Below are 24673 nucleotides of genomic sequence, written 5' to 3'. Positions count from 1 at the left end.
CCTTCCTGTAACATCGGGTGATGTAGGTGTCCTGGAGGGCAGGTAGTTTGCCCCCGGTGATGCGTTGTGCAGACCTCACTACCCTCTGGAGAGCCTTACGGTTGAGGGCGGAGCAGTTGCCGTACCAGGCGGTGATACAGCCCGCCAGGATGCTCTCGATTGTGCATCTGTAGAAGTTTATGAGTGCTTTTGGTGACAAGCCGAATTTCTTCAGCCTCCTGAGGTTGAAGAGGCGCTGCTGCGCCTTCTTCACGATGCTGTCTGTGTGAGTGGACCAATTCAGTTTGTCTGTGATGTGTATGCCGAGGAACTTAAAACTTGCTACCCTCTCCACTACTGTTCCATCGATGTGGATAGGGGGTGTTCCCTCTGCTGTTTCCTGAAGTCCACAATCATCTCCTTAGTTTTGTTGACGTTGAGTGTGAGGTTATTTTCCTGACACCACACTCCGAGGGCCCTCACCTCCTCCCTGTAGGCCGTCTCGTCGTTGTTGGTAATCAAGCCTACCACTGTTGTGTCGTCCGCAAACTTGATGATTGAGTTGGAGGCGTGCGTGGCCACGCAGTCGTGGGTGAACAGGGAGTACAGGAGAGGGCTCAGAACGCACCCTTGTGGGGCCCCAGTGTTGAGGATCAGCGGGGAGGAGATGTTGTTGCCTACCCTCACCACCTGGGGGCGGCCCGTCAGGAAGTCCAGTACCCAGTTGCACAGGGCGGGGTCGAGACCCAGGGTCTCGAGCTTGATGACGAGCTTGGAGGGTACTATGGTGTTGAATGCCGAGCTGTAGTCGATGAACAGCATTCTCACATAGGTATTCCTCTTGTCCAGATGGGTTAGGGCAGTGTGCAGTGTGGTTGAGATTGCATCGTCTGTGGACCTATTTGGGCGGTATGCAAATTGGAGTGGGTCTAGGGTGTCAGGTAGGGTGGAGGTGATATGGTCCTTGACTAGTCTCTCAAAGCACTTCATGATGACGGAAGTGAGTGCTACGGGGCCGTAGTCGTTTAGCTCAGTTACCTTAGCTTTCTTGGGAACAGGAACAATGGTGGCCCTCTTGAAGCATGTGGGAACAGCAGACTGGTATAGGGATTGATTGAATATGTCCGTAAACACACCGGCCAGCTGGTCTGCGCATGCTCTGAGGGCGCGGCTGGGGATGCTGTCTGGGCTTGCAGCCTTGCGAGGGTTAACACGTTTAAATGTCTTACTCACCTCGGCTGCAGTGAAGGAGAGACCGCATGTTTTCGTTGCAGGCCGTGTCAGTGGCACTGTATTGTCCTCAAAGCGGGCAAAAAAGTTATTTAGTCTGCCTGGGAGCAAGACATCCTGGTCCGTGACTGGGCTGGATTTCTTCCTGTAGTCCATGATTGACTGTAGACCCTGCCACATGCCTCTTGTGTCTGAGCCGTTGAATTGAGATTCTACTTTGTCTCTGTACTGACGCTTAGCTTGTTTGATAGCCTTGCGGAGGGAATAGCTGCACTGTTTGTGTTCGGTCATGTTACCAGACACCTTGCCCTGATTAAAAGCAGTGGTTCGCGCTTTCAGTTTCACGCGAATGCTGCCATCAATCCACGGTTTCTGGTTAGGGAATGTTTTAATCGTTGCTATGGGAACGACATCTTCAACGCACATTCTAATGAACTCACACACCGAATCAGCGTATTCGTCAATATTGTTATCTGACGCAATACGAAACATCTCCCAGTCCACTTCCAGACCCATATCAAACATCTCCAATCCAAAGTTAAATCTAGAATTGGCTTCCTATTTTGCAACAAAGCATCCTTCACTCATGCTGCCAAACATACCCTTGTAAAACTGACCATCCTACCAATCCTCGACTTTGGCGATGTCATTTACAAAATATCCTCCAATACCCTACTCAACAAATTGGATGCAGTCTATCACAGTGCAATCCGTTTTGTCACCAAAGCCCCATATACTACCCACCATTGCGACCTGTACGCTCTCGTTGGCTGGCCCTCGCTTCATACTCGTCGCCAAACCCACTGGCTCCATGTCATCTACAAGACCCTGCTAGGTAAAGTCCCCCCTTATCTCAGCTCGCTGGTCACCATAGCATCTCCCACCTGTAGCACACGCTCCAGCAGGTATATCTCTCTAGTCACCCCCAAAACCAATTCTTTCTTTGGCCGCCTCTCCTTCCAGTTCTCTGCTGCCAATGACTGGAACGAACTACAAAAATCTCTGAAACTGGAAACACTTATCTCCCTCACTAGCTTTAAGCACCAACTGTCAGAGCAGCTCACAGATTACTGCTCCTGTACATAGCCCACCTATAATTTAGCCCAAACAACTACCTCTTTCCCAACTGTATTTAATTTTTATTTATTTATTTATTTTACTCCTTTGCACCCCATTATTTTTATTTCTACTTTGCACATTCTTCCATTGCAAAACTACCATTCCAGTGTTTTACTTGCTATATTGTATTTACTTTGCCACCATGGCCTTTTTTGCCTTTACCTCCCTTCTCACCTCATTTGCTCACATTGTATATAGACTTGTTTATACTGTATTATTGACTGTATGTTTGTTTTACTCCATGTGTAACTCTGTGTCGTTGTATCTGTCGAACTGCTTTGCTTTATCTTGGCCAGGTCGCAATTGAAAATGAGAACTTGTTCTCAACTTGCCTACCTGGTTAAATAAAGGTAAAATTAAAAAAAAAAAAAAAAAAAAACAATGGGGGAGGGGTCATTTGTCTAGGGAGGAAAGTCCATATCCACTCTGTAAATATTTCACAGTGCACTAATCTTTGCCCTACACTCATTCGGTAAATAGTTAAAGCACTTGTGTAAGGAGCAGCACACTCCTCACTTCACAACCTGAAAAATCAGTAACAAAACTGGAATGACAAGCACAGGATTCTTTACAATCCATTAAGAGGGATAGGACTTCATTTCCACAACAATAACCCTGAGGTCTGATCTCTGTGGAGATGGCCTGGGGTCTGGTTTCCATGACATTAAGGGGTCTGTTGTCAGTGGTGATTCTACTGTGGACTGCCATATCCACAGATGGGAGAGGTGAGAGACAACCTTCTTAGTTAATCCATCTTTGAATTATACCTCTATTTACCTAAGCAAGTCAGTTAAGAACAAATTCTTATTTACAATGATGCCCTACCCCGGCTAAACCCGGACCAATTGTGCGCAGCCCTATGGGAATCCCAATCACAGCTGGATTTGAACCAGGTACTGCAGTGACACCTCTTGCAGTGATAGGCAATGTCTTAGACCACTGCACCACTCGGGAGCCACTCTGTGTGACTCAAAATATTACATTCCAAAATATCTCCAACAGATGTAAGATCTTAATTTGATCACTCTTTTGGTGCTGTGAATTATCCTGCACAGTAGGAAAAGAAAAGTTCTAGTCTATTCAAGTTTAAAGGCTTCTAAAGATTGTGATTTCCACTTTAAAATGGCAGACATGATTTGCCCTAACGAAAAATGTATCTATATATGAATGTATCATGTCCATTAATTACAATCCACATAATAATTCACATTTCCTGTTGCTGCAGAATTATTTTCCTGCTGTAGCAAACAGGCTCAAGGTAGATCCTACATCTGTAGTCCTAGGTCTGTTTGACAGTAAGTGCTGAGCTAGCAGCACCTGGGAGGAGGGAAGTTGTTATCACACAGGACAGACAGGGTTTTACTGATATAAACTCACTGGAATCACCTCACATCAGTTTAACTGTAAAACAAGCTTCTCTGTAACATGAATGACTTACTTCAAGAGCAGACCTGTTGTGAGTAGTTATCTTTGTCCACTTCCACCCTAAGTCAAAGTGATATACAGATGAATCATCATGTGATAATGTGATTGACAGTGAGGTCTCAAGAAAGTCTCCCTGTGATTATGTTTGAACAACTAATGGAAGATCAGTGATTCAATTTAACACACAGGACAGGCTAAGCTGGTTTAACAATGTAAATGATTGCTGAATGGGTGTGTGGTATGATTAGAGGCATGAAGGAAGTGTAGTCATTCAGGTCTGTCTTTACTTTAGATTGTGATTTTAGTTAGTGGTTAGGTGCTGTGGGTGTGGAAAGGGACAGGTGGAGGACCGAGTAAGACAACAATGAGAGAATATTAACAATAATAACAGGTTACTCACTTTACCAAGGTATCTGACTATTGGGGAGAATAGGAGTCTGTGTTTGAATCCCTTCTCGTTCAGATGCTAATTTAATGTGTGTGTTTATTCTCTTCCAGACGTCCATGTAACCTGTGTGTTCTCAGAGGATTGTGGCCTGCCCTGCAGCTTCCTGCCTGGCAGTGAGGAAGTCATCCATTGGATGAAACCAGAAGACAAGGACCTGACCGTCCACTCCTACTACTACAGTACAGATCAGCTCAAACAGCAGAGCCAGCGTTTCAGAGGGAGAACAGCCCTGTTCAATGACCAGATCCCCAAAGGAAACGCTTCACTACTGCTGAGAGGGATCACACTCCAGGACCAGGGCAGATACAAGTGTTACACCAGCACTATTAAAGGCAACATGGAGTCCTTCATTAACATAGCAGTGGAAGGTACGGAATGTCTGTCTGTCTGTCTGTCTATGATGATCACTTCATGGCTGCTCCATGTGTAATGTCTACTTTGTTGCAGCTCCAGTCCACTTGGTGGACATACAGTTATCAGATGACATCATCATCACCTGCAGTTCTACAGGTATCTACCCCGAGCCTAAACTCACCTGGTCCACTGACCCCCCCTATGACCTTTCATTTGACCCTGGAACCATCCAGAACTCCACCAGCATCAAGGTGGATGACCAGGGCCTCTATGACATCACCAGCACAAAACAGTTTAGCAGAAACCGAACCAACATCTGTACCGTGACCTCTGGGACAATAGACAGGACAGCAACCCTGAAACAGCAAGGTTATAAGTTGATCAACCTATTAATCAATCAATTCATAAATCAATGAATAAATTCATCAATATATTTATCTGGCTGCAAACTGTACAAACACAACACATCAATGTGAGACAGAATATGCAAAGACCATCCTAAAAAGGCTCTTTCTCATGACCTCATCTCAGCTCCTGTCCAAGGATCTCCAAGCAGTGAGGTGTCCATCCCATGCAGTGTCTCTCAGTCTGACCTCCTGACCTTTGACCTCACCTGGACGTTCAACCAGATAGTCACCATCCTTACGTCCACCTCCACCAACGGTACAGCTCAGATGTATGTTGTTGACAAGTGGAAGGAGCAGGTTCAGAATTTGTCTGACTCTGGCAGCCTTCAGCTCCACAAGTTAACCATGGTCCACCAGGGGACCTACAGCTGTGAACTCTCTACTGCCAGAGACACACACCTGATCCTCACCTACCTGCAGATCACACCTGATAAACTATCTGATGGTACAAAGTTTACTTTTACTGTTTCCCCTCACTGTAAGTCACAGGATCACATTCAACAGTAAAACTGATACTCTGTATTTTCTCCTTCAGTTTCAGATGGACTGAGTCCAGGTTCAATCACTGGTATAATAATAGCTGCAGTGATTATAGCTGCAGTGATTATAGCAGCAGTGATATGTTACCTGCTGAGAGGTAAGATTATGATGATGTTGTGTCTTTACTATCATTAACTGAAGACTTGTAGTTTTTATCAATGATTCTCTGTAATTAGTGTAACACGATCAAACTGATTAATCATGTAACCGTAGTTACTAGGTAGTCGGGGCACCAAGGAAAAATATTCAGATTACAAAGTGATAATTTCCGAATATAACCTTTCAGATATTTTCATATCTGATCCATAGTCTTCTGATTAATGAATTATTTACTTTACCTCACGTTAGTCTCATTCCAAATGTCGTAAATTGTTGGTTATCTGCACAAACCCAATCTTCACTATGAGTCATCCATACATCAATTGTCTTAAATAATTTATTTAATACTAACTAAGTAATTCACAGAAATGCATAAACAAACAAACAAGGTACTTGTGGTTACAAGAAATGATAGGAGAATGTGACCTAGTGGGATAAACCAGGATGGGGGCTTGTTAGACAAAAGGGGAAGTGGGGGTCACTACAGAGTGACAATTATAACAATTGAAATGCTAATCCTTTTCACATGAACGCTCACTCATTCGGGAACAATCGATATGTATATATTTACGCTCGGTGTGTCATCTTGTTCGCTGGTGAAAAGTTTGTTTCTGTTGGAGAGTTTCGTCCTCTCTCTCTCTCTCTCTGTCTTGGTTAGAGGGGATAGTTCAGAGTGACATTCATTAAATTGTTATAGAATGGATGTTCCGGCGGTTGTCGTTCTTCTCGTTCAATGATACAGAATTCCTAGCTGCAGACTAGTAATTAATATCAAAGACTTGTTCTTATTCTGTCGGTATCGATAGTCTAAGAGTTTAACCACGTGTTATGGTTAAAAGATTCAGCAATGGTCCACAACCTTTGTCCTCCCCTAATGGAGAAAAACATGGTCTGCTGATAATTTCTCAAAGTTGGGTTTTATTCAGAATGGCAGAAAAGGGCTGTCCCAGGATGTCTGACCCTAACTGGGCTCAGGGGCGGTCCTCTGATTTAGATAACTCCAATCCCCTTTTTGAGTTTTCCTTCATTAAACAGTCCAAAGTCATATTACACAATTTTACAAACAGTATCATACTCACTCATTCATCTTATACAACAATTAGATGTAAACCTCATATCTGAGGCTATTATATAAACAGCGTTGTGGTAATGTGGCCACACCGTCTCCCATGAGCTTCCCCAAGTTGTGACAAACGGACCAGTTCGTAGCTGGATTCTTCACCGATCTTTTATACTTTCTCCGGAACATGAAATTTGTTCGTACCTCAAGTTCTGTGAGGTGGAAGGAATTGCTTTGTTCTCTATGAAAATTTACTCTCTATACTGTGTCCATGAGGAGATCCTCAGGAATTTACGATGTCTCTCTGACCACAGCAGCCTAGTTGAAGGAGAAAAGGGGGAGGCAGGGAGAGGGGGATGTGGCTTGCTATACCCAAAGAGGCCAACGTCATGACAATGATGATGACATCATAATCTGTTGAACCATTTAACACAACCACCTTCTGATGAACAGAGAGGAGGGTTACATTGGTGGCTTTTGATGAACAGCTTTCAGTGTCTGATATTTTTCTGTCTCCTGTCTCAAGGTCTCAAATCCAAAAAGCCCACAAGGTCTCAAGAGATGAACACCATCTCACCTGAAGAGGAAGAGTCACTCTCTGCCGCAGGTAGACATCCATGGAATATTAATGTCCTTATGGTTAAATGCATTTACTCATACTAGCTGTTTGTGTGTCTGAATCCTGCTAACTCACCCTAAACTCACCTATCCCCCTCCAGCAAATACAAATGGTCCAAATGAAAACGATCAGAGTGGAAAACCACTTCAGAATGAAGAAGAAAGAGAGGAAGACAGAGAAAGACAACAACAAGGTCAAGGAGAAGAGGGGTCAGCCATATCAACTTTAGTAATTCCTTGAATCAAGGAGAGAACATTGACCCAGGGGAGGACAGAGGAATGTTGAAATTGCGGTAATTGTCCAATTGCATACAGTACTAAGATGTGTGTCCAGAAGAGACTGTTACAAGGAGTACTTGTTACTGGGACAAGGTCCCCATCTACTGGTTTTCATGTGTATTACATCTTAAACTGGTTTGTGGGTCCACATTCATCAGGCAGCGTTCAGTGCCGCATGATCGTACTAGATTCTACACAGGACAATAAGGCAGGGAGGAGTTTTCATTCATGACAATAACCCTGTTGTCTGGTTTCCGGTTTCCGTGGAGATGGCCAGAGTTCAGGTTCTCATGACATTAAGGGGTCTGGTGTCGGTAGTGATTCTGCTATGGACTGCCACACCCATGGAGGGGGGAGGTGAGCAACAACCATCATTACAGTCGGTGTTATTTTAACTGTCTTTACCTTCTGTCTATCTCTGTATGTCTCAAAAAACTAAATTCCATGGTGATCGCTAGCCACAATTTCTCTGGGCCCCACAAAGTAGACCACCGGCCGCTGTCCATAGTGCTGAAATTGCAACATGTCTATGCGGCTACATGTCTATCGAAACGATGATATGCTTTCTAAGGTGCAGGGCATGGCTTTGCTTTAGCTAATGGACACATGTTTATAGGTAGGCCTATTTGGTCGTCACTTTCTCAGGTTAAGGCTAACATTTCACGAAGCTATAGAGCCTACACGGTGTCTCAACTGGCAATAATGTAATTACAATGATAGAAATGTACTGTACATTTTACAGTAAATTACTGGCAGTTAAGTTGCCAACAAAGTACTGTGAACTTACAGTATTTTATTGGCACTTTATTGCCAGTAAATTACTGTAAATGAGGCACCAGTAACTTACAGTAAATATATGATAGTACCGTAAATGAACAGTAACTCACTGTAAATCAACATTATTACAGTACTTTATTGGCAACTTAATTGCCAGGAAATTACTGTAAATGGGATACTAGTAACTTACAGTAAATATGTATCATAGTACTGTAAATCAAATTCCAGAACCCAACTGTAAATACATATTTTGTTCCAGCATTTGATTGGCAACATAATTACCAGTAAATGTATGTAAATTGCTATTACAGTGTTGTAAATGAGAATCCAATGCCCTGTTGTACGTTGAGTAACATAATATTAATGTAAATTGCTGTAACCATTCAAATGAAACAACTTTGTGTTCAGCAATAGAATAGAAGACAAGAAACGTAAGTACAGTTAAATTAACTTTAAGTGGACAGCAACAGCAGGTTTCCATAAAGATGACTTTCAGAGTGAGTGAGTGAGTGAGTGAGTGAGTGAGTGAGTGAGTGAGTGAGTGAGTGAGTGAGTGAGTGAGTGAGTGAGTGAGTGAGTGAGTGAGTGAGTGAGTGAGTGAGTGAGTGAGTGCGTGTGTGCGTGCGTGCGTGCGTATGTGCGTGCGTGCGTGCGTGCGTGCGTGCAAGAAGGAAATAATACATACCCAGTAACATGAGTTGAGGAAATGCTCATTGATGTTATTCTCCCAGTCATGTCTGACATAGACCATTAGAATTGCATGGTTAGACACATCTGTGTATTCATCCATCTGCAGTGCATAGTGGCCATTTGCCCTGATGTGTAATGTCTGGAGCGTTATGTCCTCAGACATGTCCTGGATTCTCCTCCTCGTGATGTCATTGGATCGGGGGATGGTTTTAAGTTAATTGGTGGCTTACTCCCAAGATTTCACTGCACACATTAATCACAGCAGGGAGTATGAGATCCCCTGCACTGGTGTGGGCTTTTTTTGCACTTAGCAATGCGCTAGGTCACAAGGTATGATGCGCAAAGGGCCTTTTCTTGTACGGTTGATACATTCTTCAATTCATCTTGTGAGGCCTCCAGATAATTTCAATTTTTAAAAAAAAAGTCAGCTGTCTTATCTTTGTGGCGTGGATGCTTGGTGTCCAGATGCCTTCTCATTTTATATAGGTATTTTCTCTTCTTGACAGGGACTGAGCTGTCTGCCTTGATATTGACATTGGAAGCAGCAGTAGATGAAGAGGGAGCTGCACGGTTTAAAAACGTCTCTATGATTGTACTTTGACAGCTAGCCTATTTGAGTTAAATGACAGTTAACTATCCACATGTGCAATGCCTGCAGAACATGTCATCATAGTTAGCTGTCAATCAAGATAGCTGTCAGAAGAAGATCTGTATTATCTGATTGGACATGTCACATTTAAGTATTTTTATTGGATCAGTGTTTGTTTGTGTCGAGAAATATGTAATTTCATTGGATATGTTCGTGTGGGTGGGGCGAGAACGTTATTGTATTTGTCAGTGAGTGTGTGCAGCGCGAAAACCCCCTGAGACTGAACCTAGCTAGCCATACATTTTCACCACTGCAGACGCGCTGCACGTATAACGTCAGAAACAATATGCGTGGTTGACCTTCAAAATAATGTTTAAATAAAAGTTGTGACCCTCCAGTTGAGAATCACTGTATTAAAGAACAGTGGTTTTCCTTAGTATTTCTTAGACAAGAAAATAAAACAATATCAATAACACAGAAATAATTACATAAATATTAAAATTGACAATATTTATGAAAATGTTATGTGGTTTCCATGACATCCACAAAAAACAACTAAATCCTCTGTAAATAGGAAAGTAAATGCAAAACATTTGATTCGTTAACCTTCTTAGGTACGCGGCTTTGGATACAAGTGTCTGTTAAATTACTCAAATGTAAAATGTACAACTTATAGATTTGTCTATCGATGGCAGTGTTGTGCTGAAGCAACACAAGCACAATGATAAACACAATTTTTTAATTTATTTTATTTCACCTTTATTTAACCAGGTAGGCTAGTTGAGAACAAGTTCTCATTTGTAACTGCGACCTGGCCAAGATAAAGCATAGCAATTCGACACATATAACAACACAGAGTTACACATGGAATAAACAAAACATACAGTCAATAATACAATAGAACAAAAGAAAACAAAGTCTATATACAGTGAGTGCAAATGAGGTAAGATAAGGCAATAAATAGGCCATGGTGGCAAAGTAATTACAATATAGCAATTAAACACTGGAATGGTACATATGCAGAAGATGAATGTGCAAGTAGAGATACTGGGGTGCAAAGGAGCAAGATAAATAAATAAATACAGTATGGCGATGAGGTAGGTAGATAGATGGGCTGTTTACAGATGGGGCAGTATGCTGACTGAATTAATTAAACTTTGTCTCAAAGTATATCTGAAACTGCACTGTTCATAACCTGGTCCCCAGGCTGACCATAGAATTCTATGGGAGTGACCTACTGAGTAAAGTATTTGTCATCATTTAATTTTAGCGAATCACAAGACTGCGAGGCGTGGCTGCAAATGGAGGCAAGAGGTTGTGAGGGGTTGTGAGAGATGATTGGTTGGTAGATTAAGCCGATGCTAATGAAGGCCAAGTTTGACAGTTGGTCCACCAGACTCTTTGTACATCTGGGCAGAAGTGTCTGGGAACAGGTGCCTCCTGTGGCACAGTGGTGTAAAGCACTGAATCGCAGTGCTAGCTGTGCCACTAGAGATTCTGGTTCAAGTCAAGGCTCTATTCCAGCCAGCTGCGACCGGGAGACCCATGGTGGGGCACACAATTTGCCCAGTGTCGTCCCGGGTTAGGGGAGGGTTTGGCCGGCAGGGATATTCCGGGGAACAGTGGGTTAACTTCCTTGTTCAGGGGCAGAACGACAGATGGATACTGGATGTGGATTCGACAAGCAGCGTTCCGTTCTGTATGCTCGTACCAGATTCTGCACAGTGCAATAAGACAGGGAGGAGTTTGTATCCACGATGATAACCCTGGTGGTTTCCGTGAAGATGGCCAGTGTTCATGTTATTATGACATTAATGGGTCTGGTGTCGGTAGTGATTCTGCTATGGACTGCCACACACGCAGAGGGGGGAGGTGAGCAACAACCATCATTACAGTCTGAGTTGTTTTAACAGTCATTACCTTCTGTCTGTCTCTGTATGTCTCTGACTTTGACTCTGTCTGTTTAAAAAAACTCAAATCCATAGTGATCACTAGCCACTGTGTCAGTAAACATCAGCAAAAAAAGCGTAAATAAATTGTTGCCAGCAGCACAGTTACAGTCACCAACACTCTGGATAACATGAGAACAGCCTAACCAGCTCTGCTAGGGCAAATAAAATGGTTAGAGTGATGTGTTCCCTCATTTCTGTCTGGAAGTAACTAGCAAGCTAGCTAACTTTATCCAGTTAGCTTGGGTGCTTGATTGCCATTGTGAGGTCAGAATGCTTGGATCAACCCTACTCCTCGGCCAGAGTGACCAGAGTGGCTAAAATCTCTCTGGTGTAATCAATTAGTCAAGATAGGAAGAACATAATGACTCTTAACAATAAACTACTGATATGATCATGGATCAATTTGTTGATGATTTGTTGATGATGACATGCAACTAGATCCAGATTACAGACAGACATGTCTTCTTTGTATTACAAATAGTATCATATTTAAAATAAAAAAACATATTGTCTACTTTATTACTAGAATGGGATGCTTGTACGGCTTATGTGATAAGAGTAAAGTGAGAGACAAACACACAGAACTTGAGCCCTTGTATCAGACAAGATAAATGACACATCTGAATGTGGTTTTTCATCCTCAACTTTCTTTATCCTTTTCCAGCCAGCCTTCTTAGCCTGCAGCAGGCTATTTACCCCTTGGCAAATGATAGCGGTATTCTCCTTCAGGCTATTTACCCCTTGGCAAATGATAGCGGTATTCTCCTTCAGGCTATTTACCCCTTGGCAAATGATAGCGGTATTCTCCTTCAGGCTATTTACCCCTTGGCAAATGATAGCGGTATTCTCCTGCAGGCTATTTACCCCTTGGCAAATGTTAGCAGTATGCTCCTCCAGGTTATTTACCCCTTGGCAAATGTTAGCAGTATGCTCCTCCAGGTTATTTACCCCTTGGCAAATGATAGCGGTATTCTCCTTCAGGCTATTTACCCCTTGGCAAATGATAGCAGTATGCTCCTACAGGCTATTTACCCCTTGGCCAATGATAACAGTATGCTCCTCCAGGTTATTTACCCCTTGGCCAATGATAACAGTATGCTCCTACAGGCTATTTACCCCTTGGCCAATGATAGCAGTATGCTCCTACAGGCTATTTACCCCTTGGCCAATGATAGCAGTATGCTCCTCCAGGCTTGCAACAAAAACAATAAACAAAAGTGACTAAACTGTACTGAATTAAAGGTTCCACTTGAAGTCTCTCAACACCCGTCAAAGGAGTAATCTCAGGGAGGACAACGGATGTTAGGGTTGAATACCTGAAGAAAATTCCTATTGTGGTTGGTGCCCGGCATCTGACCCGCTGGGTGAATGGAGAAGAAGAAGAATGTCTGTCAGTCCTGTTGTTTTATGATAAAGAGCAAATACCTACGTACTGTACTTATTTTCCACCATAATTTGCAAATAAATTAAGTAAAAATCCTACAATGTGATTTTCTGGATTTTATTTTCTCATTTTGTCTGTCATAGTTGAAGTGTACCTATGATGAAAATTACAGGCCTCTCTCATCTTTTTAAGTGGGAGAACTTCCACAATTGGTGGCTGACTAAATACTTTTTTCCCCCACTGTATGTGAAGCTTGGTTATGTACTGTAAGATACGCTGTTAGAGCTTTCGTTCCCAAACCATTACAGTATCAGACTTGTAAAGGATTTGGTCATATTTCAAGTGTGTACTGATGGACAGAGTGTATTCCCTTCCCGTCAAGAGTCTCTTCCTGTCAAACTCACAGCAACACCTGTAGAGTGTATTCAGTAACATGCGGTTTGTAATATCACCACTGCTAGGTAGGGTTTCCACAAGTTGCCTCAGCCACAAAGTCAAATTTGGCTATATCGTTAAAATTAATGGAAACAAAACTGTCCCTTTTGGTCTTACTTTAAGGTTAGGCATAAGGTAAGCATTTGTTCTAAAAACATCTGGCCTACTTTAACAAACATTCATTTGCATAAAAAAATCTAGTGTTGATCGAAATAATCAAATCATATAAAAATGCATTTAAATCTCTTGTTCGCCATACATTTTGGATTGATTGTCATAGAAACATTAACACAAGTGCAAATTGACTCTGATATGAGCTTTTGAACACCTGAGGAAGCTCCACTCATTGCACTGGCACCGTCGTAGCCTTGACCATGGCATATGTTCACCGATATCTCCCTTGTACTTTTCTTTTTCACGAGCTGTGGCACTTTTTCAGTCACTTTCCAGAAGCCCAAGATATAAAGCCTTATGGCTTGTTTTCACTAGCATGCGGTAAATTGGCGCGTGCCACTTATGCCACCAAGAGTGGCTTGCTTGTGGGCGTGCTGGCAGCATATGGCAGCATATAACAGCACATTTGATTGTGCATCAAGAATTCAGCATAGCAAGTTTGTATGAAGGTCTGGTTATTAATTTTTTTTTATTTCACCTTTATTTAACCAGGTAGGCTAGTTCTCATTTACAACTGCAACCTGGCCAAGATAAAGCATAGCAGTGTGAACAGACAACAACACAAATGGGTAAATAGTTCAATAGTAATATGCTCCAAAACGCTCTGTGGTAAACAAACCTTGCTGCCCTGTTTCCAATTGTCCACATAGCTGGGTGAACATATTCAAGTGCGTAAACACATTTTGAAAATGTAAAAATAAAACATGTATTATTAGCTAACTAGCTACAGTGCAGGCTAAATCAAAAGAGCTGCTAACGTAGCTAGCTAGCTATCTAACCAACTTAACATACTCTATAAATAGCTAGCTAAGTTAATTAAATATCACCAGCTACCTAACTTCATATTAGCTAGCTATTGCATTTGTAGGTAGCTAGCTAACAGCCATGGAGGAGGGTGAAAGGATAGCAGCCCCAACTGTCAAAGTGAGAGAGTAGGCTGTTCTGGATAGGGCAGGTACTTTTGTGTAGTTCCAGTCACTAGAAGTGAGGACAAAGATAATAGTAACATAGTATTCAGTGGTGTCTAATTTGAGTATTATGAAGTCTGTGTCTTGTGATGTTTTCTGTCCTCAGATACAGAGTGTTGTGAAAGCCTGTATACGGATGAAGGGGTCCCAATGAAGAGCAGTGGTTCTCAGTCCTGGTCCTGAGGACTCAAAGGGGGGCACATTTTTGTTTTGCCTTAGTACTGCACAGCTGATTCAAATGATCAACTCATCATCAAGTTTAAAGTGTCATTTATGTATTAATTTGTCATGATATCCTTGATATGATCCTGCTATTGTCATATGCTACACATGCACATGTGTCCACATGCATCTATCTAAACTGGTACTGAAGCACGCACAGCGTTGTGGTACGTAGCTTGATTTGGCCCCTGCACACCTCTGGAGGCCCCAAAATTACGTCACACCATCCATACCAAACCTCCGGACGCATTTCCAGATCATGCATAATCAGCTTTGAAAGTGTGGCGAGGGAGCAACGGCACTGGAGTACCGGACACCCCCGCAGCCCCCACAAGGCAGGGGTGCCCACGAACTCTGGGGGTTAATGTGCCTGTCATTGATGTCTATTTTATTTCAATGTAATAAATCAATTCCTTTGACCTCATGGCTTGGCTTTTGCTCTGATGTACACTGTCACAACTGTGGGACTTTATATAGGCAGGTGTGTGCCTTTCCAAATCATGTCCATCAATTGAATTTACCACAGGTGGACTCCAATCAAGTTCTAGAAACATCTCACAGATGATAAATGTAAACAGGATGCACATGAGCTCAATTTCGAGTCTCGTAGCAAAGGTTCTGAATAATAATATTAATAAGGCATTTCTGTTTTTTTATTTTGATATATTTGCTCAAATTAAAAAATATATATTTTGGGGGATTTGTCATTATGGGGTGTGTAGATTGAGGAAGAGGAAAACTATTTAATACATTAGAATAAGGCTGTAACACAACAAAATGTGAAAAATGTTGAAGGGTCTGAATATTTTCCAAATTGCAACATGCAACAATTTCAAAGATTTTACTGAGTTACAGTTCATATAAAGAAATCAATCAATTGAAATCCATTCAGTAGTCTCTAATCTATGGATTTTACATGACTGGGAATACAGATATGCATATGTTGGTCATAGATACTTTAAAAAAGGTAAGGGAGTGGATCAGAAAACCAGTCAGCATCTGGTGTGACCACCATTTGCCTAACGTAGCACAACATATCTCCTTCACATAGACTTGATCAGGGTGTTGATTGTGGCTTGTTAAATGTCCCACTCCTCTTCGATGGCTGTGCGAAGTTGCTGGATGTTGGTGGGAACTGGAACACATTGATCCAGAGCAGTGGTTCCCAAACTTTTTATTGTCCCTCACCCCTTCAAATATTCAACCTCCAGCTGCACCAGGGTCAATGCACTCTCAAATGTTGTTTTTTGCCATCATTGTAAACCTGCCACACACACACACTATACGATACATTTATTAAACATAAGAATGAGTTTGAGCTTTTGTCAAGTGAGCTCGTGGGAAGTGACAGAGCTCTTATAGGACCAGGGCACAAATAATAATATAATAATAATCAATATCTTTATTTAGCCATCTTACATATAAAACCTTATTTGTTCATCAACAATTGTGAATAACTTACCACAGGTTAATGAGAAGGATGTGCTTGAAAGGATGCCCATAACTCTGCAGTATTGGGTTGTATTGGAGAGAGTCTCAGTTCTAAAGTCATTTTCCACACACAGTCTGTGCCTGTATTTATTAGTTTTCATGCTAGTGAGGGCAGAGAATCCACTTTCATATGGGTACGTGGTTGCAAAGAGCATCAGTGTTGATTTGCCAAGGCAAGAAACTCTGAGTGCAGCCCTTTCCAGAAATCTGGCAGTGGCTTCTGATTAAATTCCATTTTCACAGAACAGCTTTTTGCAATTTCGATGAGGCTCTCTTGTTCAGATATCGGGAAGTGGACTGGAGGCTGGGCATTAAAGGGATAACGAGTCCAGTTGTTTGTGTTTACTGTTTCGGTAAAGTACCTGCGTAGTTGCGACCCCAGCTCACTCAGGTGCTTCGCTATATCACATTTGACATTGTCCGTAAGCTTGAGTGCATTTACACACAAAAAATCGTACCATTTTTTTCTGTGTAAATGTGTTGTCCTTGCTAATGCAGACAGAAAGAGCTCCAACTTCTTAATCATAGCCTCAATTTTGTCCCGCACATTGAATGTAGTTGCGGAGAGTCCCTGTAATGCTAGATTCAGATCATTCAGGCGAGAAAAAAACAGATCAAAACCAGATCACCCAGATAGGTCCAGTCGTGTGAGAAATTTGTCATAATGCAAGTGGTTAGTGAAAATCAAAATGATGGTCAGTAAAGAAAAGTTTAAGCTCGTCTCTCAATGAAAAAAAAAAGTGTCAATGCTTTGCCCCTTGATAAGTAGCGCACTTCTGTATGTTGTAAAAGCATTACATGGTCGCTGGCCATATCATTGCATAGTGCAGAAAATACACAAGAGTTCAGGGGCCTTGCTTTAACAAAGTTAACCATTTTCAATGTAATGTCCAAAATGTCTTTCAAGCTGTCAGGCATTCTTTTGGCAGCAACAGCCTTTCGGTGGATGCTGCAGTGTACCCAACTGGCGTCGGGAGCAACTGATTGCACGCAGTTGGTAACCCACTCCACTATGTCTCCCTGTCATGGCTTTTGCGCCATCAGTACAAATACCAACACATCTTGACCACCAAAGTCCATTTGATGTCACAAAGCTGTCCAGTACTTTAGAAATATCCTCTCATGTCCTGGTTTCCAGTTGTTTGCAGGAGAGGATGTCTTCCTTAATTGACCCCCCGTAAACGTAATGGACATATACCAGGAGCTGTACCAGGCCCGCCATGTCTGTTGACTCATCCAACTGCAACACATATAATTCACTGGCTTGTTTGCGAAGCAGTAATTGTTTCAAAACATCTCCTGCCATGTCACTGACGTGTCGTGAAACAGTGTTGTTTGATGAAGTCATTGTCTGTATAGTTTTTGGGCCTTTTTCCCCGGCATTGTACTAGCCTTCAACACTCTACTAAGGGAAATGAATGTAGTCTATCACAGTGCCATCTGGTTTGTCACCAAAGCCTCATATACTACACACCACTGCGACCTGTTTGCTTTCGTTGGCTGGCCCTTACTACATATTCGTCGCCAAACCCACTGGCTCCAGGTCATCTATAAGCCTTTGCTCGATAAAGCCCCGTCTTACCTCTGCTCACTGGTCACCATAGCAACACCCACCCATAGCACACACTCCAGGAGGTATATTTCACTGGTCATCCCCAAAGCCAACACTTCCTTTGGCCGCCTTTCCTTCCAGTTCTCTGCTGCTAATGACTGGAACAAATTGCAAAAATCACTGAAGCTGGAGTCTTAAATCTCCCTCTCTAACTTTAAGCATCAGCTGTCCGAGCAGCTTACCGATCACTGTACCTGTACACAGCCAATCTGTAAATAACACACCCTACTACCTCATCCCCATATTGTTATTTATCCTCTTGCTCTTTTGCACCCCAGTATCTCTACTTGAACATCATCATCTGCACATCTACCTCTCCAGTTTTAATGCTAAATTGTAATTATTTCTCCTCTATGGCCTATTTATTGCCTTACTTCCCTACTCTTCTACATTTGCACACACTGTACATAGATTTTTCTATTGTGTTATTGACTGTATGTTTGTTTATCCCATGTGTAATTCTGTGTTGTTGTTTCTGTCGCACTGCTTTGCTTTATCTTGGCCAGGGCGCAGTTGTAAATGAGAACTTGTTCTCAACTGGCCTACCTGGTTAAATTAAGGTCTTTTTTTTAAGCCATATCGGGGGCTTATTTTTCAAAATGTCATGTTACGTTTCTAAATGTCTGCGCAAGAGTGAAAGTTTCCCGCGAGAGAGTAACGGTTAATGTGATTGGATGTTAATTATTTGACTAGGCTACCTGCTTGAAAATGTGAATAATTTTCTATAAAAAAAAGAAATGTGAAACACATTTTTATTTGGCGTACCCCCGACGGCATTGCGCGTACCCCAGTTTGGGAATACCTGATCCAGAGCATCCAAAACATGCTCAATGGGTGGCATGTCTTGTGGGTATGCAGGCCATGGAAGAACTGGGACATTTTCAGCTTTCAGGAATTATGAACAGATCCTTGCTACATGGGGCTGTGCATTATCATGCTGAAACATGAGGTGATAGTAGTGGATGACTGGCACGACAATGGGCCTCAGCATCTCGTCACGGTATTTCTGTGCATTAAAATTGACAATGATCAAATGTAATTGTTTTCGTTGTCCGTAGCTTATGCCTGCTCATACCAATGCCATTTGTATGCTCCCTCAAAACTTGACACATCTGTGGAATTGTGTTGTGTGACAAATCTGCACATTTTAGAGTGGCCTTTTATTGTCCCCAGCTCAAGGTGCAACTGTGAAATGAGCATGCAGTTTAACCAGCTTCTTGATATGCCACACCTGTCACATGGATGGAATATCTTGACAAAGGAGAAATGGTCACTAACAAGGATTTAAACAAATTTCTGCCCCCAAATTTTTTGGTTTGTGTGTGGAACATTTCTGGGATCTTTTATTTCAGCTTATGAAACAAATAGACCAACACTTTACATATTGCATTCATATCTTTGTTCAGTGTAGATTCATCATCATGTGATCATGTGAATGACAATGAGGTCTCAAGGAAGTATCTCTGTGGTTTGAACGACTAATGGAAGATCAGTGATTCAACATACCAAACGGGACAGGCTAACTTGTCTTATCAATGTAAATGATTGCTGACTGGGTGTGGTATGATTAGAGGCATGAAGGAAGTGTAGTCATTCAGGTTTGACTGGAGTCTTTACTTGAGATTGTGATCGAGGTTAGGTGCTGTGGGTGTGGAAGGTGGAGGACCGAGGAAGACCACAATGACAGAATAGACTCAGGTTAATATTAACAATATTAACAATAATAACAGGTTAATAACACTCTGATATAAACTAAGGGCCTACTCACTTTCCCAGGGTATCTGACTATTGGGGAGAATAGGAGTCTGTGTTTGAATCCCTTCTCGTTCAGATACCCACTTAACGTGGGTTAATTCAATTGCAGACGTCCATGTAACCTGTGTGTTCTCAGAGGATTGTGGCCTGCCCTGCAGCTTCCTGCCTGGCAGTGAGGAAGTCATCCACTGGATGAAACCAGAAGACAAGGACCTGACCGTCCACTCCTACTACTACAGTACAGATCAGTTAAAAGAGCAGAGCCAGCATTTCAGAGGGAGAACAGCCCTGTCCAATGACCAGATCCCCAAAGGAAACGCTTCACTACTGCTGAGAGGGATCACACTCCAGGACCAGGGCAGATACAAGTGTTACACCAGCACTATTAAAGGCAACATGGAGTCCTTCATTAACATAGCAGTGGAAGGTACAGAATGTTTTTCTGTCTGTCTATGATGATCACTTCATGCTGCTCCATGTGTAATGTCTACTTTGTTGCAGCTCCAGTCCGCTTGGTGAACATACAGTTATCAGATGACATCATCACCTGCAGTTCTACAGGTATCTACCCTGAGCCTAAACTCACCTGGTCAACTGACCCCCCCTCTGACCTTTCATTTGACCCTGAAACCATCCAGAACTCCACCAGCATCAGGGTGGATGACCAGGGCCTCTATAACATCACCAGCACAAAACAGTTTAGCAGAAACCAAACCAACATCTGTACCGTGACCTCTGGGACAATAGAAAGGACAGCAACCCTGAAACAGCAAGGTAATCAATCAATTAATAAATCAATGAATAAATTCCTCAATATATTTATCTGGCTGCAAACTGTACAAAAACAACACAACATTGTGAGACAGAATGCAAAGATTAGGCTAAAAAGGCACTTTCTCGTGACATAATTTCAGATCCAGTCCAAGGATCTCCAAGCAGTGAGGTGTCCATCCCCTGCAGTATCTCTCAGTCTGACCTCCTGAACTTTGAACTCACCTGGACGTTCAACCAGATAGTCACCATCCTTACCTCCACCTCCACCAACGGTACAGCTCAGATGTATGTTGTTGACAAGTGGAAGGAGCAGGTTCAGAATTTGTCTGACTCTGGCAGCCTTCAGCTCCACAAGTTAACCATGGTCCACCAGGGGACCTACAGCTGTGAACTCTCTACTGCCAGAGACACACACCTGATCCTCACCTACCTGCAGATCACACCTGATAAACTATCTGATGGTACAAAGTTTACTCTTACTGTTTCCCCTCACTGTAAGTCACAGGATCACATTCAACAGTAAAACTGATACTCTGTATTTTCTCCTTCAGTTTCAGATGGACTGAGTCCAGGTTCAATCACTGGTATAATAATAGCTGCAGTGATTATAGCAGCAGTGATATGTTACCTGCTGAGAGGTAAGTTATGATGATGATGACATCATAATCTGTTGAACCATTTAACACAACCACCTCCTGATGAACCGAGAGGAGAGTTACATTGGTGGCTTTTGATGAACAGCTTTCAGCTTCTGATATTTTGAAGTCTCCCAACTCAAGGTTTTCTGGCCAAATACAAAAGTAACATGGCCATCTGAAGAGGGAGAGTCACTCTCTGCTACAGGTAGACGTCCATGGAATTTTCATGTCCTTATGGTTAAATGCATTTACTCATACTAGCTGTTTGTGTGTCTGAATCCTGCTAACTCACCCTAAACTCACCTATCCCCCTCCAGCAAATACAAATGGTCCAAATGAAAACAGTCAGAGTGGAAAACCACTTCAGAATGAAGAAGAAAGAGAGGAATACATAGAAAGACAACCAGAATAAGGTCAAGAAGAAGAGGGTTCATCCACAGCAGACATAGTTATGCCTTCAATCAACATGAAGAAAACTTTCCATAAAAACCACAAAATATTAGTAATGTTCAAAGACTACAACTGCACCTCCCTCAACCGCAGGGCTCTCCAGGACACCTACAACACCCGATTTCAGAGTACGGCCAAGAAGATCCGCAAGGGTGTCATCAAAGCTCGGACTGAGAGATTGAAAAACAGCTTCTATCTCAAGGCAATCAGACTGTTAAATAGCATTCAATAGCTGGCTTCCACTCGGTTGAGGGTGCTGCCCTATATACACAGACTTGGAATCACTGGCCACTTTAATTATGGAACAGTAGTCAATTTAATAATGTTTAAATAATGTTTGCATGCTGCTTTACTCATCTCATAAGTATATACTGTATTATATTCTACTGTATTTCAGCCAATGCCACTCCGATATTGCTCAATATAATATTTAAATATTTCTTAAAACCTATTTGGGCTAATTGTCCCGCTAGCGGGAACATTTCTGGTGAAACTGGAGGGAGCGCAATTCAAATAAATGATCATAAAAATTATGGATATGAAACATTTATGTACATACAATTGTCTTCTATTGGTTGAAAGCTTAAGTTCTTGTTAATCTCACTGCACTTGCCAATTTACAGTAGCCATTACAGCGATAGCATGCCATGCGATTGTTTGAGGACGGCGCCCAACATCAAAATATTTTTCCACCGGCACAGGTTTCATAAATTCACAAATAGCGGATAAATATTCACTTACTTTTTGAAAATCTTCCTCTGATTTGTCATCCAAAGGGTCCCAGCTATAACATGTAGTGTCGTTTTGTTAGATAAAATCCCAAAAAGTCTGTTTAGATTGTGTCATCAATTTGAGCAATCCACTCGTTCAACAGCAGAGAAAGGAATCCAAAAATCTACCGCTAAACTTTGTTAAAACAAGTCAAAATAAATTTCTATTGACTCCTCAGATACCCTAAAATGTAATCAAACTCTAATATTTCATACGGAAAGAAGTATGTTCAATAGGAAAACGATATTAGCAGGTGCGTCTCCTCTTCATCGCGTGCCCATACACAAAATTCCAAGACTGTGTCCCTGTAGTAAAACTCATTATTCTTACTCGTTTTGGAAGAAACAAGCCTGAAACCTTGAACATTGAGTGCTGACACCCAGTGGAAGCCATAGGCATTGCATACTGGAAGCTAGATTTAATTATTTCCCTATACTTGCCATTGTAAGAGCATGGGCTCTCAAAAAAACCCATTCTGGTTGTTTTTTCTTTGGATTTTCTCCTACCATATCTATTGTGTTATAGTCTCCTACATTATTTTAACATTTCTGCAGACTTCAAAGTGTCTTCTTTCCAATGGTACCAATTATATGCATATCCTGGCTTCAGGGCCTGAGCAACAGGCAGTCTACTCTGGGCACGTCAATCAGGCGGAAATTGAGAAAAAATGACCCTAGCCTGAAGAAGTTTTTGATTCCATTCTTTTACTTTAAATGTGTGTGTACTGTTGTGAATTGTTAGATACTACTGCACTGTTGGAGCTAGGAACACAATCATTTCGCTACACCCGAATTTGCATCTGCTAAATATGTGTATGTGACCAATAACATTTGATTTGATTTGAACAACATTCAAAGAATGTTATTTAAAAACAAATACATTCCGTTCTCAGCATCAACAAAACTCTGTATATCCTCTATCTTGTTAAGTGGCCACTCCTGATCTTAATTAGTGTTTGTTTCTTTTGAAATAGGGTCTGTTTGAATAGACTAAAATGAACAGCTTTGTATGAGTTTAGAAACAAACATGGCAAGATAGCTCCATCCTGGTGGCTCAGTGGACAAATTCCATGGATAGAGACCAGAAGATCATATGTTTGAATCACACTGACACCATGCCACAATAAAAAATGAATGTGTTTGCAAATTAATTTCCATATGTACTTAGAGTTCACACTGACCACAGATACAAGTACATCTCTTCTTCTATAAAAACAACAGTGTGTCAGTTATACATATTTAATAAAAGCACACAATTAAATATGTACATATGTCAGAAACAATCAAGTTAGTCAAAATTGTCTTCAGCAAGCACACACAACCTAGGGAAATTTTAAAGTAAGAACAGTCTAGCTAGCTAACTGAACGTCACACATACTGAACCCAGGCAGAGAGAATATAGCATGGGTGTGTGTTAAAAAGTGATGAGCTGTCCCTGTGTCCTGTGTTTATGTCCTTTTAAGGACATCCTGTCCGGATGTCCTCATGCTATTTAGAGTGTGCTTATGTAATGCTTGATAGTGCAGCTGTTTCTGCGAAGTAAAGCAAATGTTTGCAATAAAAAGTAATGGCCTGATGATTGATGTGTACTGACCTTTTTGAACTAAAAGAAAATGTGTTTGAAAAATGTGAAACAGTTGGTCATTTTTGTAGTGAACTTATGGAGCTGCTGGGTAGTGAGCTTATGACCCCTTGTAGAATGAAAAAGTCATTTCCAGGGTAGGTCTGCCTGAGTATAAGTAAGTGTTAGACTTGTTCTGTGAAAAGTGTAACACAGATAAACCATAGAAAACTACAGAAAACATGTATTCTAGACCAATTCTATGCGTTTTGTGTCCTTCATGTCTGGGCCACAATGACAAAACCATCGATTCCATTCTTTGTGATGTACATGATTGTTTTAATGGTGTGATTGATACGAGTGACAGCCATATGGGTTACATTTCCAACCGGACGATTCAACAGTGAACATTTTCACACAGAGCTGCCTCAAAACTCTTTTTCAGCCAAAAAACTGGAGTTTTTCTCTTTCGTTAATATTTACGAAGATGGTCCCTTCTGTCATCAAGACAAACTTGGGCTTAACGGCGAGAAGGTTGATCTATCACGGAAAAGAAAACACCGAAACCTGGAAGGCCCCGGAGATCCAGCGTGGAAGAGACATTGTTTGAGCCACTCACAGCTTGAAGACAGGGATTTGGAGACTGATGGGGGTGTTGGGTTACAATAGGCCCTTCCCAAGATCTTCTTTTTCTCTAACAAAGGAATAAAAAAAGAATTATGCATATAAACATGTATTGTGTAGTAATATGTATTATTGTTTAATAATAAAGTGTATGATTTATAAAAAGATTTAGAATAAAATAAAGGTATTTAAAAAGAAAATGTAATTTACTTTTTTGATTTAACCCTTATTTTACCAGGTAAGTTGACT

The 24673-nt window shown here is 41.7% G+C and overlaps 1 protein-coding gene across 5 annotated transcripts; it reads left to right on the top strand.

The window, feature by feature from the left end:
- The first annotated feature begins 2787 nt into the window (after positions 1 to 2787).
- Positions 2788 to 22786, top strand: LOC112236893 (V-set domain-containing T-cell activation inhibitor 1-like). Of its 5 annotated transcripts, none has more exons than XR_006080307.1 (8): positions 2790 to 3053; positions 4252 to 4569; positions 4649 to 4924; positions 5087 to 5407; positions 5498 to 5599; positions 7188 to 7268; positions 7381 to 7915; positions 19744 to 20035. XR_006080307.1 is itself a non-coding variant. In XM_042308803.1 (7 exons), the coding sequence occupies exons 1-6, from the start codon at positions 2966 to 2968 to the stop codon at positions 21196 to 21198; spliced, it is 1125 nt and encodes a 374-aa protein (XP_042164737.1). In that variant the 5' UTR covers positions 2788 to 2965; the 3' UTR covers positions 21199 to 21224; positions 21337 to 21407. The 5 variants fall into 5 exon arrangements, 3 of the variants coding, with proteins under 3 accessions (XP_042164737.1, XP_042164736.1, XP_042164735.1); XR_006080306.1 differs by having other exon boundaries at positions 19717 to 20035; XM_042308803.1 differs by lacking the exons at positions 4649 to 4924; positions 5087 to 5407; positions 5498 to 5599; ... (1 more) ...; positions 7381 to 7915; positions 19744 to 20035 and adding exons at positions 20109 to 20381; positions 20522 to 20842; positions 20933 to 21019; positions 21161 to 21224; positions 21337 to 21407 and having other exon boundaries at positions 2788 to 3053.
- The last annotated feature ends 1887 nt before the right edge of the window (positions 22787 to 24673 follow it).

The sequence above is a fragment of the Oncorhynchus tshawytscha genome, linkage group LG29, assembly GCF_018296145.1.
Source record: "Oncorhynchus tshawytscha isolate Ot180627B linkage group LG29, Otsh_v2.0, whole genome shotgun sequence".
NCBI lineage: Eukaryota > Metazoa > Chordata > Actinopteri > Salmoniformes > Salmonidae > Oncorhynchus > Oncorhynchus tshawytscha.
Note: the sequence above shows the minus strand (reverse complement) of the source record. Positions and strands in the feature narration are given on the sequence as shown.